Here is a 14755-nt window from a genome sequence, read left to right as displayed (position 1 = left end):
ATCCACCGGCAGTTCCACTGGACTGCCACACCCGTTTTTTTGTCTTTATAATATAAATATTTTATATTATAAACCTGTCTGTATGTATATGATTAAGCTAGTTTGTGATTTCTAGATCGTAAGTTTCGAGAAAGTTTTGGTATAAGGTCCCACTAGCCAAGATTATACTCTTCTCGATATTTTCTTGCTCCTGTTTTGTCTTTTTAGTTATGATTTCATAACCCCAACAAATTGGCTGTAATATTTACTAATATCAATATTTAAGTATTTATTTAGTTGAAACGCAAATTTTTTTCCCACCTGTCCGCCTCAAGTTAGATTTTGATCTTTAGATTAGGGATATTTGTGTACCAATTTCTGTAATCACTGGATGACGCTGACTGTGGCCAAATTCAGAGAGAACATTCTTATAGCAAATATATTGGCTGAGACAAGACGTAGGTTAAAATTATACTCCCTGTTCCATGCAGTTGATTTGAATGTACCTTTACAAATTATTAGCTTTAAAAATTAGGTACTGGTCTTCTTCGGCGCAACTTACTAGTGATCCTCACTTTTTCCTGAATTTTTACTATTGAGAGAAATGCATTTTTCTGTTACCAATAATATAATATGGCTGCGACGTTCGATATATTTACTCAAGTATCTTTGATAAGGACTTTGTTTTTCATTATGAGTTATGATTAGACTTCGGCAAATATGCATATTGCATATTTTGCATATTGTGCATATTTTATGCAAATATTTCATATTTTGGCATATTTGTATAAAAGTTTGCATAAAGTGCATAAAAGGGGCCTGCGTAGCGCAAGCGGTAGGATGCTTGACTCGCAAGCCGGTGGTCCGGGGTTCGAATCCCACCGCCGGCAAGAACATCTAGACATTTTAAAAATGTCTATAGGCCCCAGGTCGACTCAGCCTGAATAAAAATGAGTACCTTGGGTAAAACCAGGGGTAATAATAGACGGTTGAAGCGTAGCACTGGCCATGTTACCTTCCTTGTATACCGTAGGCCCTAGATATAGCAGACTACCCTGCTATACTCCCAAAGTCGCGACAGCGGTATAAAACGGGAGACTATTATTATATAAAGTGCATAAAAGTTCAGATTTTTATACTGTATTTGAAAATTTTTAAACATACCAATTTATTTCAATTCTTGTATAAAATTTTGTAGTCATTTTAATCAAGAAATGATCTAAGTACGTAATCTCTACAGGTACAAAACATTTACAATTTCAAAGAAGATCAATTTAAGTAGCCCTCAACATTCTTAGAAAGTCTCGGTCACTGAGGCATTCAGTTATTGGATAATCGCTAAGGGTTCGCTCATTTGCAATTTATGATCTAATCCCCAAATCTATCTACAATTTATTGTATCTTAACAGCAGGTAAACGGCTAATAGTTTTGTTCCCAATTTAGGGATTTTCCAAAATCTCCCAGTTTATTGAATTAGGTACCTAAACATTTCTAATTTGATGCTCAGATTTGTAAATCATTTTTGTTTTGATATTCAAAGCGTAAACACTCGTTGTGCGTAACAAAAAGGAAGATTGTGATTTTATAATGCCTAAAACAACCAGTGCTTCAACTTGGATTAAACCTTATAAAGAGCTGTCTATGGATATGGGAAAAATCTACTGTTCAGTCTGTGGCAAAATTGTAAGTATCTAATATTTTCTATTAAATATCTAATATTTCATACATACAGGGTGTTTCCAAATGACACTTACAACGTTTGACTGTAGATACTTCTCGAAAAATTGAACAAAACGATATAGTTAATGAGGGGTCAAACTTATTTACTTTTCGAGATACAGGGTGTTAAAATTAAAAAAAATTAAATTCTTTTAGTTAATAACAATAATAACTTTAAAACCAATAAACGTATTTACTTGAAATTTAGTACTCGTAGGTTGTTTTTAAATGAAAAATAGCTTCCTTTAGTGAGAAAAAATTGTCCATGGTACAATACAATGGTGTGTATTTAGAAAAATCTCTTTTGGATTCTAAACAAACTTTTCAGAGTAACTTGCTTCAACAAGAACTTTCATTTATAAAATCAAATTTTAGTTTTGTTCAAAAAACAATTACTCAGTTAGAATCACCAAAACTGTCATTGTTCGAAAGTACAGCATTAATAAAAGAATTTGCGTCATGTTGTCGGAACGTTAGAGGTAATATTGGAAAAGATATTTTAAAAAAATTTGAAGCTACTATGGAAAAAAATAAAGGTTACCATATTCTTTCTGAAGTAGTCAGTGTTCTAGCTGGAAATATTTCGGAAACAATTAATTTAGAACCAAATGTTTTGGTTAGTTTGAAAAATGCTCCCGTTACATCAGTTGATGTTGAAAGAAGTTTTTCCATATATAAATATATGTACTCAGACAGAAGCCACAAGTTTTTGTTAGAAAATTTTGAACACCACTTGGTCATTTATTGTTACCATAATTCTAAATAAGTTTATTCATACTTAAAAATGATGTAGTTACTTAAAATAAATGTAAATCTTAATGAATAGTGGGAAATATTTAGTTATGTACACTTTTTTTTTAAATAAAATTGTTACTATTTTACGATTTTTTTATTTATTTGTATGCATATTTTGTAAAATATTTGCATATTTTCGGGTAAACACGTGCATATTTATGCGCATATTTTCTACATTTTTATTTGCATATTTGCCGAAGTCTAGTTATGATTTAATGAAGCATGGTCAAGATATGACAGGAGAGACAACTTTTAGTAATAACTTAACCCTATAATGCACAATTTGTGTGTGTTGGTTGTATATTTATGTATAAAAATAATATAAAAAACGGAAAGTGGCACTCCGGGAGTGACGGAGGAGGGAAGCATAGCTTTTTTATCGTCTAAGCATGGAGCGATGGTTTTATTTATTTTTTTAATGGCATAAGGGCCATCCCATGCAGCTAGAATCATTAATTATATTATTTTAATAAAATGCTTTAACAGGGATTACACTCTTCTCGCCCAGGAGTCGATCAGGGCATTTTTGTTGATCACACAAGGTAGATCTCGGATAGTGTGGGTATAAACATTTAGGAAAAACATAGGAAGTAAAATAAAGATAATCTTATAGTTGAATTTTCGCTGTTTTGGCAAAAGATCATAAGCAATCGTAAATCTCTTTACTATCTAAAGCCAGCAGATACATGATATTATATGGGCTTTTGATTTTTAACTGTAGAAGTTTCTTGACGAGTTCCATAGATTGCGCTCTATATTTTATGCAGCCAAAGAAAATATGGTACAGATCTCCAATTATGTTACAAACCTCGCAAAGGTCGCATTTTTATTTTATGCAATTGTGCTAGATAACAGGCGTGACCAAATGCGTTCTACTGATTGTGGTTATACTTCTACGATTGTAATCATATTTGCTGTACCAAGGATTTCTCCCCAATTTGGTCTCTATTTTTGTATATCGAGTTGGATTTGTAAAACAGTACTTTTGCCATAAGTATGTCCACTTATTAAAAATTTTTTGTTTTGATAAATTAATATGTTCTTATATTTATAATTCACAATTTGTATACCTGCGTGTGATTTGACCCAGTAGAATTTAATATTTTTATTAAGATCTTGTAAATTTTTAAGTCTATTTTTAATGTTAAGTATAATGTGATTGGATGTATTGGAATTCAAATTTTTTAAAACTGAAAGCGAATCTGTAAAAATAATTCCATTTTGGTAATATTTCTGCTGTACATATTCTAATGCTTTTTGTATTGCTATAGCTTTAGCTGTAAAAATAGATGCGTGTTTATGTAATTTGAATTTTTTTACTCGATTGGGTATTACAAACTCGCAACCTGTGCTTTGTATTTTTTGACCCGTTGGTATAAATTGCGTGGAAATTTTGATGTTCAGCAAAAATTTGGCGTAAAACTGTATTATTATATGATGCTAATTCGGAGTAATCAGGGTTAGTTAAATCATATTCGTTTAGCTTAAATATATTGCTAATGATAGGTGACCCTTTCCTTTGTAATTTAACTATCATTTTTTCGGCAGTTTACGTAGGCTAGTTTTATTCGCTGTACAACCATAACCAATGATTGATCTATAATATAATATGCTCTATAAAATATTATCTATAAGGTCTTATAATACGCTCTATAAAAAAATAGTGCTGTTTGGGAATCCACTCTCCACCAAGTTTTCATAATGGATTTTAGGAAATTCAAACTTTGATTGCATTTTGTCTCAATATGTTCAACGTACAATCACCAAGTTAGTTTTTGTCTAGTATAATTCCTAAGTATTTGATATTGGTGTCCACTGGGAAATATATTTCATTAATAGTAATTTTTTGAATTAGTTCCATGTTATATCTGGTAAAGATTACCACTTTGAATTTTTCTACGGAGACTTGTAGACCTAAATCACTTATGGCGCTGAAAATGGGTTCCATAGTTGAGTTTAAAAGCTTGCTACATTGGTTTAGATGTTTACTACGTACCTACATAACCAACAAAATCATCAGTGTACTGTATAATAGTTGCTTTAGATAAGCAAGTGTGTGTATTAGAGGTGTCAATATTAAAAAGTATTGGTGCAAGGACAGATCCCTGAGGTAACCCTAAAGTTGCAGATTGGTATTTTACGGGGTAGCCATTATCCTACTTGTCTGTTTATACAGAGTTTGCATAATATGGTGTTAGCAACTTCTACTGGAATTTGTAATTGTATCATTTTTCCCGTAAAATAAACCAGTCAACACTGTCGTAGGCTCCTTTAATATTCAAAAACATCATGCAGGCTCTATTCTGAGCATGGGAGTTTGTATTGTATATATACGAATACGAATACTTATAAGGTATAGGTAAAAGAACGATCTTATTATGGAGAAATTAATGTACTAACATATTCCTCAATTTTTTCTAAGAATTTAAATACCATACCTTATCAAATTAAGTAATATATTTGTAACTATAACTGCATAAGTAAATATATGAAAGTCTTTTACATAAGGCTCTATAGAAAGTAAATATGACTGTTTTACAATATGCAGTAGAAAAAAAAATATATACATTTAAATCAGAACTAGCTCACCTATATTTTATAAACATATAATACAACCACAATGAATAAACTATTTTACTTAATCGACAATAATTATAATGAAAATATATCAAATATATACAAACGCAAACATTAATGTTTGTATAAGAAAGTGTAAACTTTGGTGGATGGTGTTTCATCACGGTACATTGTTTTCAGGGTTTATGGACTGGGGTGTAGGAGTTGTGTTATAGAGGTGCACCTTTTATTGGAACGACTACATCGAACCTCCTAGACAGGAGATGGTTCACATAATGACACCCAAATCTCTCTTATGGCTCCACGCGCCACACCCTGGGAAACTGCATTGGTCTGCAGGCTAACCTAAATGACGGTAGCCAGATATGGCAATACCCCAACCACACCGAGTGGTTGGGGTATTGCCACATATCTTCCGATTGTGAGTAACGTGGTTTCATTTATTTTGTGTGCCTCAAACACTCTTCATAGTTTATGGTGCTACAAAGAGTTAATATAAAATAAAAACACTCTTTTTTAGTTAAATACATATACTATACAAAATACAAAATCGTAATAAATAATTCACATTTCATTTTCTTTTTCAACTGACCAATTACACATGTAACTAAATTTTTAAATCCAAAATATTAATGACAGGCATTTGGCACAAAATATAAAATAATATAACTAAAACACTCTGTTTCAAATACATGTAAGGTAAATGTAAAATGTCAGAAATTATTAACTATTGACTATCAAGTTAACATAAATTACATCAGTCTGTTATAAAAAAATGGCTTCCGTCAATCCAGTCCAAATTCATTCCTTATCCAGGGATACTTTTGTGGGCATTCAGAACATGTATGAAGATGCCTAAAAAGATAATATTCTATAATTATTGCCAATATTTTAACTTTAATATGTAATATCTAGTTAAAATTTATTCATCCATATAATTTACTTTGTTTTTTAATCTCTTATTGCCAATTCCATTATGTGATGGGTACACACCAAACTCAGTAAAAAACAAGTTTAATTTTAATGAAAATATATTCAACAAAACAAATAACAAAACTAAAATTGACTTCTATATAATATTTACAATAAAATAAAATACTCCAGTCGTCAGAGACGAAAATGCCACTGAACCTCTAAAAATCATACGAACAAGCTGAATTTTGCTGAGCATATTAATTTTGGGACTCTAAAAAAGATTCCCTCCCCCTAAAACCCCTCTCGCTGGGGTGTAAAAAAGCAAAAAAATCTATTTACCAAAAATCTGTACACCTTAGAAAAAAAGGTTTCAAATAAAAAATGTAGCTGAGATAATTTAAACAAAAATATTTATAAGCATTTTTTGTGTATACTCACACAAGTAGTAGAGTCGACAATGGAAGAGGCTTTAAACATGATGTCAACTTATTACAAACAAAACTCATTAAAGCCAAACCCTACTAAAACCCAAGTATGTACATTCCATCTCAACAACTAACAGGCGCATGTAAAACTAAATGTTTCTTGGGAGGGACAACGTTTGAAACATACTGATAGGCCCAAATATCTTGGAGTAATACCGGTCACTAACGTATAAATTCCACTGTCAAAGCACAAGACAAAAGGTTTCTACGAGAAACAACCTTCTCCGGAAACTTGTAGGGAGCAAGTGGGGTGCAAAACCCCAGGTCTTGAAGACAACAGCTGAGGCCTTATGTTTCTCAACAGAGGAATATGCTTGTCCCGTCTGGGGTAGATCTAGACACGCCCAACAAGTTACCACGGCGTTAAACAAAACATGTAGAATAATTACCGGTTGTACGAAGCCTACCCCTCTACCCCTACTGTACCGGGTAGCTGGATTCGCATCACCAGACGACCGTAGATGCGCCTCACAATATGTGGAGAAGTTCAGGCAAACTGTCGATGAAAGGCACCAATTATACGGGTTTGACGAACCGCCAGCAATCAACCGACTTAAATCAAGGAAAATGTTTATGAGAAATGTCAGCGTCAAACCACCCGAACTGTTCCCCCTACATCCAGAACGACCTAGTGGAATAAACCTGAACTGGAGAACCTGGCGGACACTCAATCGCATACGCACAGGTATTGGCCCTGTAAAACAGAACCTCATTAAATGGGGCATCAAGACAGACAGCGACGCACTTTGTGAATGTGGGGAAATACAGAACGTGGAGCACCTGAGAGTATGCAGACTTTGCCCATCACAGTGCACCCTCGATGATTTATGGCTCGCAAATACAAAGGGTGTAGACGTAACCCGATATTAGGCAGAAAAACTGTAGTCGAATCCAGACACGAAAAAGTAAAATGTGTATATTGAACCGTTCTCTTAGAAACAACGCTTGAAGCGACCGTCGATTTTACATGTATCAACTCGACGGTAAAAATTCATTATCAATTATCATTATCATTCAAGTGACCTATCGACAAAAATTAAGATGCGTTTTAAAGGTAAAGACTTCAGCTTTCGTATGCAGTTTTTGTATTTTGCGGCAAATAAACTCAGATTTTTATACAGGTTTTAAATAAATAAATGTGGCAAGATTTTTGCCATTTTTTATGATTCTTTGATAATGAAGTTTCAATTACTAGAGCCTAACCTAAAAAACATAGCATGGAATTTTAGTTTTGAGTTTTGGCAACAAAAGTGAGGGATTTGAAATATGCTTAAAAAACGCTGGATTTAAACTTTCACACAACAAACGATCTAAAACATTTAAAACTTTTTTTTCAATTACACTAGTACGTTTTCCAAAAGTACAAAACTTCTGCAATAAACTACACCCAAAACCGTATTCTTAAATGCATTTCCCGTGACGTGTGATCGTTTGTAATGTAAATTATTAAATTCTGCGTTTTTTATTCATATTTCAAATGCCTCGTATTTGTTGCCATAACTCAAAATTGAAATTTTATGTCATAGGTTTTAAAGATTGATCTCTAAAAATGGACTAAAATATCAATCCTAGTGAATAGATCGAAGACGCTACGACCCGCTGTTGATACCTGCGAAATGAAAGATTGGCGATGCTAGAAAAAGATGAAATAAAAGAACGATGTATTGGTCAGTACCCACATAAATACTAATCAATACTTAGTATATATTTGAGGTGGTCGAATCGATCACTACTTGATACAGACGAGGAACGGAAAGCGACCAATCAATACTTAGTCGCCAACGAATTGGATAATTTGACTTTATATTAATACTACCAGATACGGGTTAGGAGCTCTTACTAGACCAGTATTCCAGCTTGAACTACCGGAGCGGTTGCTCTTCGATCACTACTCAGAGGCCCGGTGAAGTTCTTACCAGATCAGTTCTCCGGCTCGAACTCGCTTTTCTGTTGCGGTGGACGTCGTTTTGTATCGTTACAGGTGTTCCATCTCCACTGTGCATAGATGGTAGTGAAAGCTTCTCGACGGTAGCGCGTGCGTTCAGATAGAGAACAAGCCAACGGTAAGCGCCGGCGGTGGTGCCAACGTTAAAATTAATATAAATTTGTTTTTCTTTAAGATTATTGTATATATAAATTTGTCACAATAATTTTAAGAGTTAGCATAAGCCACTTATCTAGATCATAGACCATCTGACTGCAGTGTAAATGATTCGAATTTAAATTTAACTCACCTGTCTTGTTGAAAAACTCTACTGTGAAGTTTACATACATTGGGCACACTACATGCTATTTCAGATTTTTCCAACCGCTTTTTGCAGCTCCATGGCTCAAATGTATGTATTTTGTCTAGGGTTCTAGGGCGTTTCATCCATTCGATAGCCTGCCAATTTGTGACAAACCAAACATCAGTTTGTTTTAAAACATCAGATAGAAATTTCTAAAAAAAGTAAGATGTTATGGAGGTATATTTATAATTTATAAAAAAACTGATTATGCAAATAGTGAGAGTCCATTACAATTAATATTTCTATAAATAATGAGGTTCCTTTTTGTTCCAAAACAAATAGTTTTTCACAAACTATTATTTTTTTTTATTTAGCATCCCAATACATTTACAATCTGTAATATAATTACAATAAGTAAATTGTCTGATAATATTTCACAATATATTATTAAAGAAAAAAAAATGTCTTGTAGAAAATTGTCCATTGGCAATTTCCTGTGTATTCTTGGCACTAGAATAGTGTCACGTATGTCTTAGGGTTGGGTTGGGCTTCTGCTTCTAGATTCTATTGGGGTTCGGCAACTAGTTTATAGTTAACAGGTCGGCTGGTAGATTATTGCGGTGGACTATTCATATTGTTGGCAGCGTTTGGTGACTTCTTTGTTTTGAGATCTCGTGCGATCATCTTGTTAGGAACGTACCATGGAGCATTAATTATCATTCGAAGGATTTTCGATTGGATTCTCTCAAGAATGTTAATACTGGATCTAGCTGCTGTTCCCCATAGCTGAATTCCATAGCTCCAAATGGGTTTTAAAATACCTTTATATGTTAAAATTTTGTTGTCGATTGGCAGTTTTGATTTTCGGCCTATTAACCAATATAGTTTGCTGAGTTTAAGGCCCAGCTGTTTTTGCTTGGTAAATATATATTTTCTCCATGTGAATCTGCGATTCAAATGCCTACTTTAACGATACCTACTGGTTTCCCTTGAGGTTTGTAAATGTTACCTGCTCAGATTTTGTCTCGTTGGCTCGTAGATGCCACATTTTTAACCAAGTTTGTATTGTATTTAGGTTAGCCTGTACTCTGTGTGTACTTGTGTCAAGAAGACATTTTAACAAATCTAGTGAAGCCCTTAATCCACACTATCTTTCAAAAGAGACCATAAATATTTCAACAGGACACTGCACCTGCTCATAAGGTCAAAACTACTCAACGATGTACCACTTAAAAATCATGTACCCGAATTTAGAAGTAGTTATCATAGGCCGCCAACTAGCCTAGACATTAATACATTCGATTACAAATTGTGGTCAGTTTTAGAGGGCATGGTCTGTACAAGATGTCACCATAATCAGGAGTCATTGAAACAGGTTCTGGTAGAAGTTGTGGACAATGTGCCTATAAATGTCGTCCGTAGATCCATCGATGCATAGCCTAACAGCCTTCGGTGCTGTATTCAGGCAAATGGTGACCGTTTCGAATAATTTTTTTGTAGTTTGTACTTAACTATATATAACAGCGCTACAGGCTTAGTAGGTTCCTGGTTTGTAATTAAATATATTAGTATTAAAGTGCGTAAAATTTTTCAAATCAAACCAGTAGTTAAATTTTTTTAGTTAAATATATTGTTTCAATGTTAATGACAGGACTAGAACAGGCTATGAACGGCGACTGCTGGAAACAGTGGTGAGACTGACAGAATACTAATAAAAATATCAAAGAAAAGGCTATTACATAGAGAAAGAAAAAAGAATATAAAAGGAGTATGTAATGTAGAAGACTTAAATACATAGGTAAAAAATGGAAACAGGAATATAACGAACACATTGGCGAAATGGCAGAAGATACGAAGGTAAAAACAGAACGAGACAAATCACCAAATGGTCGACTAAGTGTTGAAAGACCAAGGAAGTGATTATGTAATAATTTAAACAGTACAGAAGGCTAATAAGCAGCAGAAACAGGCCTTAGGAGCCAATATTTACAAAAGAAGAAGACTTTTGGTTATAGCCAAGACAAGTTTAATAATAGTATATATTATATTTTAAGGAGGCACCAATCAAATTAATATGTCAAAAGACATAATAGTAATAAAAAAATCATTGTTTAGGAAGGTTTAAATAGTGATAATTGTCCTGAGATACAAAAGAAATTCCAACCTTACAATTCAAAGGACAGAAGTCAGATGAAAATTTAATCTCCCCAAAACATGAGATGGATGGGACAAAGCTCTAACTGGATATAGTAAGGGCATGAGAAGGATAAAATTATGTAGAAGACATTCCAAGTAGGTAGAACATTATTGCAAAAACGTCAAGGCTCCGTAAAAATCTCTTTAAGGAGAGGAGAGGATCTCAGAGAAAAACTACAGCAGAGAACCTAAAACAATCAAACATATTTTGCATCACTACGGAACAGTAGATGGCATGCGGCTACAGATTTGTTAAAACATTAAAATAAGACTATTATAGCAATTTTTTTTTAAATGATAACCTGTAAAAAATCTTATAACTACGCGCATTAAAATACTACAAACTTTTATTTATTTACTTAGGATGCATTTAAAAATTTCGTAAGTTCCGTTTGCAATGTTTACATTTGATTTCATAACCCAAACAGTTAAATATATTTACCACATTTCATAATAAATAATAATAACACTTTAAATATATATATATATATATATATATATATATATATATATATATATATATCACTCTAGATCTAGATCTATATCTATATCTATATCACTATATCACTCAGTGTCACTCGACACTGAGGAGTAGGCAGATTGAGACCTCAGTGCCTAGAGACAGTTCTTGCAATATAGAACACGATACTGGTACGTCTCGAGTGAGGGGAGTAGGCAGATTGAGACCCCGAACTCGAACCGAACCGTATCACTCTTGATAATGGCTCCAAAATGGGTGCCGAAACGTCGAGTTTTAAATTCTTAACGCGGTTCTTCCCGAGAACTCAGTAATTTTAATATATATATATATATATATATATATATATATATATATATATATATATATATATATATATATATATATATATATATATATATACACACATTATGGTATTGAAATTATGATTTAAATACAGTTAATGATTTTATCAATTTCACAAAACAAACAATTAAAATAAATTAATCATTGTTTTTATATAAATAAATAATTTAATCTCATGGTTCTTTGTGAGTTCTGGAATACCTTTGCCTTTTAACATTGTTAACTACGTACAACAGAAATAGAAGGAAATAAAAGAAAATGCGAAAATGTTCGATATAATTAAATCTATTGATAAAAATACCTTGAAAATTTTTATAATACATATAAACCAAATAAATAAATATCGCTCTGTCCCAATCCTAACAATAATTGAAAACTGCGCAGCCAAATTTAATTCGCTTTACTAAATGACTTATACTACTTTAAAAAACTAAATACCATCGTACTGGACGACTTTCTTACTAAATGTAATTTCGAAGATATACGGGAAGTTATTGCTGAAAAATGTAAAACTTCCCATAGAAGCTGGACATCTTATTCCATCACATCAATTTGACTTTAAAGAAAGACATTTAATAATGGATCAAGTAAATAGAATAACGAATATAATAATGAGGTTACGCAGAAGGCTACACAGTCATGAACCTTCCCTAACAAGGAAAACCCCCAACAAAACCTGAATCATACATACCTATTTTATTACTGAGCATCCCTAGGTAAAGTCTAAGAGAGGATCCTTAAGAAGAGACTTGTAGAATTATTAGACGTTCATCTTGCCATTCCAAATTATCAATTCGGATTCAAGGTTGGACATTCCATACAAAATGCATTGATTGAAGCAACAACTTTCATTTCACAATCAATCAACGAAAGAAAACACGTCATAGGCATAATCCTAGACGTCCAGAAAGCATTCGACCAGGTCTGGCACACATGTCTGATCGAAAAGGCAGTCCACTTTGCTGGACTGCCAGCAACTTTCGGCAAACTAATAAATTCCTACCTCTCCAATCGGACTATCTGAACCAAAGTTGACAATACTTTATCCTCACCATTCACCCACAAGATGAAGTACCCCAGGGCTCAATCCTTGCTCCAATACTATACACAGTCTGCAATAGTGACATCCCCGCCCTAAGTATAGATCGGAAACCGTACTGCTGTATGCTAACGACACTGTGCTTTTCACGTCAGGCCCACATAGAATGCGTGGACAAATGTCTGATTCGAAAGAGCTTAAAACTATCTAAACCGAGTTATTAGGTGGTGCAATAGATGGAAAGTGTCTATTAACGCCTCCAAAAAATCGGTTTCTTATCGGTTTCTTTAAACTTAAAAAAAATCCAGAAACACAGAATAAATATGATCCGATGTCAGATGAAGAACGTGAAGACTCTCGAAATAATAAACACCCATGGTAAAAAATAAGATCAAAAAGAAAAAGGCTTAAACGTAAAGATTCAAGAGAAGAAGAAGCTTTCACTTTCAAATTACTTATTAGAATTACACTTTCAAATAGGTTTCAGCCATTTCCACAGGAAAACTGCGTAAATTATACGCATAAGGATACACTAATCTTAAAACCCCCTTCAATTTTAATATATGGCGTGAATGACTATAGTAAAATGATAGATAATATAGCTCAAGCAGTAGAAGTAGAAACTTACTTCACTAAAGCTTTAACAAACAACACAATAAAAATTTTACCAAAGACACCTGAATCCTACAGAAAACTAATACATCGCGTACGAGAGAAAAATACCGTCCATCATACAATCCAACCCAAGGAAGACAGAGCATACAGAGCAGTTATTCGAGATCTACATCACTCTTTTCCGATAGATAAAATAAAAGCGGAAATTCAGAAAAAGGGTCATAAGGTAAGGAACGTTACAAATGTCAGACATAGATTGAGCCGTGAACCATTACCATTATTTTTTGTGGACCTCGAGGCTCAAACGAACAACAAAGAAATATTTGAACTACAGTATATACAACATTATAAAATAGGAGTTTAACCACCTAGAATTAAAAGAAATATGCCGCAATGTACGCGATGTCAAGAATATGGTCACACTAAAACGTACTATGCAAAACCATATAATTGCGAACGGGTATTAAGATACCTTACTATACTGTGTATTATGCAAACCATCCAGACAGAGGAGCACATGCAGGTTCTAACGTTATTATTAAATCAAAAATTAAACACTATGCACTTCAACCTTATATTTAAAAAAAAATCAAGTAGCAATCATTAAAATCGAAACAAACACCTCCCTCAGTGTATCATCAGTCTACAGCCCACCTAGACATCTAATTTCAAGAAGCGATGAGTATCATACAAACTCTTGGATCCAAATTCATAGTAGGGGGGACTGGAATGCTAAATACACCACATGGGGTTCCAGATTAATCACGCCTAAAGGTCAAGCATTATGAATATCATCCAACAAAATAACTTAAGATACTTATCTACGGGAGAACCCAAATACTGTCCTACGGATGTCAACAAAATGCCAGATTTGGTAGATTTTGGTGTAACAAAAGGGATATCTGACATCCATAGTGCAATAGAGTCAAACTTCGATTTAACATGAGATCACAGTACAATAATAATAACTTTAAGTACACACATAATATGAAGAACACCACCACCCAAACTCACAACTAAAGAAACAAACTGTGAGTAAAGTAACAAAATTCTGTTAATACAAAAATTAGACTATATATTAGTATAAAAGAAAACGAAAATGTAGAGAAAGCAGTAGGCTATTTAACAAAAGTTTTACAAACAACAGGGTGGGAAGCAACCCCACAGCGCTAAAGAAGTGTGCAAGAAAACCATAATATCCCCCTTTATATAAGAGAACTGGTAGCAGAAAAAAGAGGAGCTCGACGCATATGGCAACAAACGAGAAATCTACTAAATAAAACGTACCTTAACAGGATAAGTCATAGACTAAATAGAGCATTACATGAAGAAAAAAACGACTCTTTCGAAGAGGGTATGGCCAGAAGACCTACCGCAATAATA

At 33.4% G+C, this 14755-nt stretch overlaps 1 protein-coding gene across 1 annotated transcript in view; it reads right to left on the bottom strand.

The window, feature by feature from the left end:
• Window positions 1-5234: 5234 nt before the first annotated feature.
• The window catches only part of ChLD3 (Chitin and LDLR binding deacetylase 3), a 63726-nt gene continuing 54205 nt past the window's right edge, over window positions 5235-14755 (bottom strand). Inside the window, exons 7-8 of the mRNA XM_072524915.1 lie at window positions 8706-8911; window positions 5235-5926 (exon numbers count right to left, since the gene is read on the bottom strand). Coding sequence (XP_072381016.1) covers window positions 5857-5926; window positions 8706-8911 — 276 coding nt within the window. The 3' untranslated portion in view covers window positions 5235-5856. The remainder of the gene's footprint in view (window positions 5927-8705; window positions 8912-14755) is intronic.

The sequence above is a fragment of the Diabrotica undecimpunctata genome, chromosome 3, assembly GCF_040954645.1.
Source record: "Diabrotica undecimpunctata isolate CICGRU chromosome 3, icDiaUnde3, whole genome shotgun sequence".
NCBI classification, from domain to species: Eukaryota; Metazoa; Arthropoda; class Insecta; order Coleoptera; family Chrysomelidae; genus Diabrotica; species Diabrotica undecimpunctata.
The sequence above is the reverse complement of the archived record's forward strand: the minus strand, read 5'-3'. Positions and strand labels throughout refer to the sequence as shown.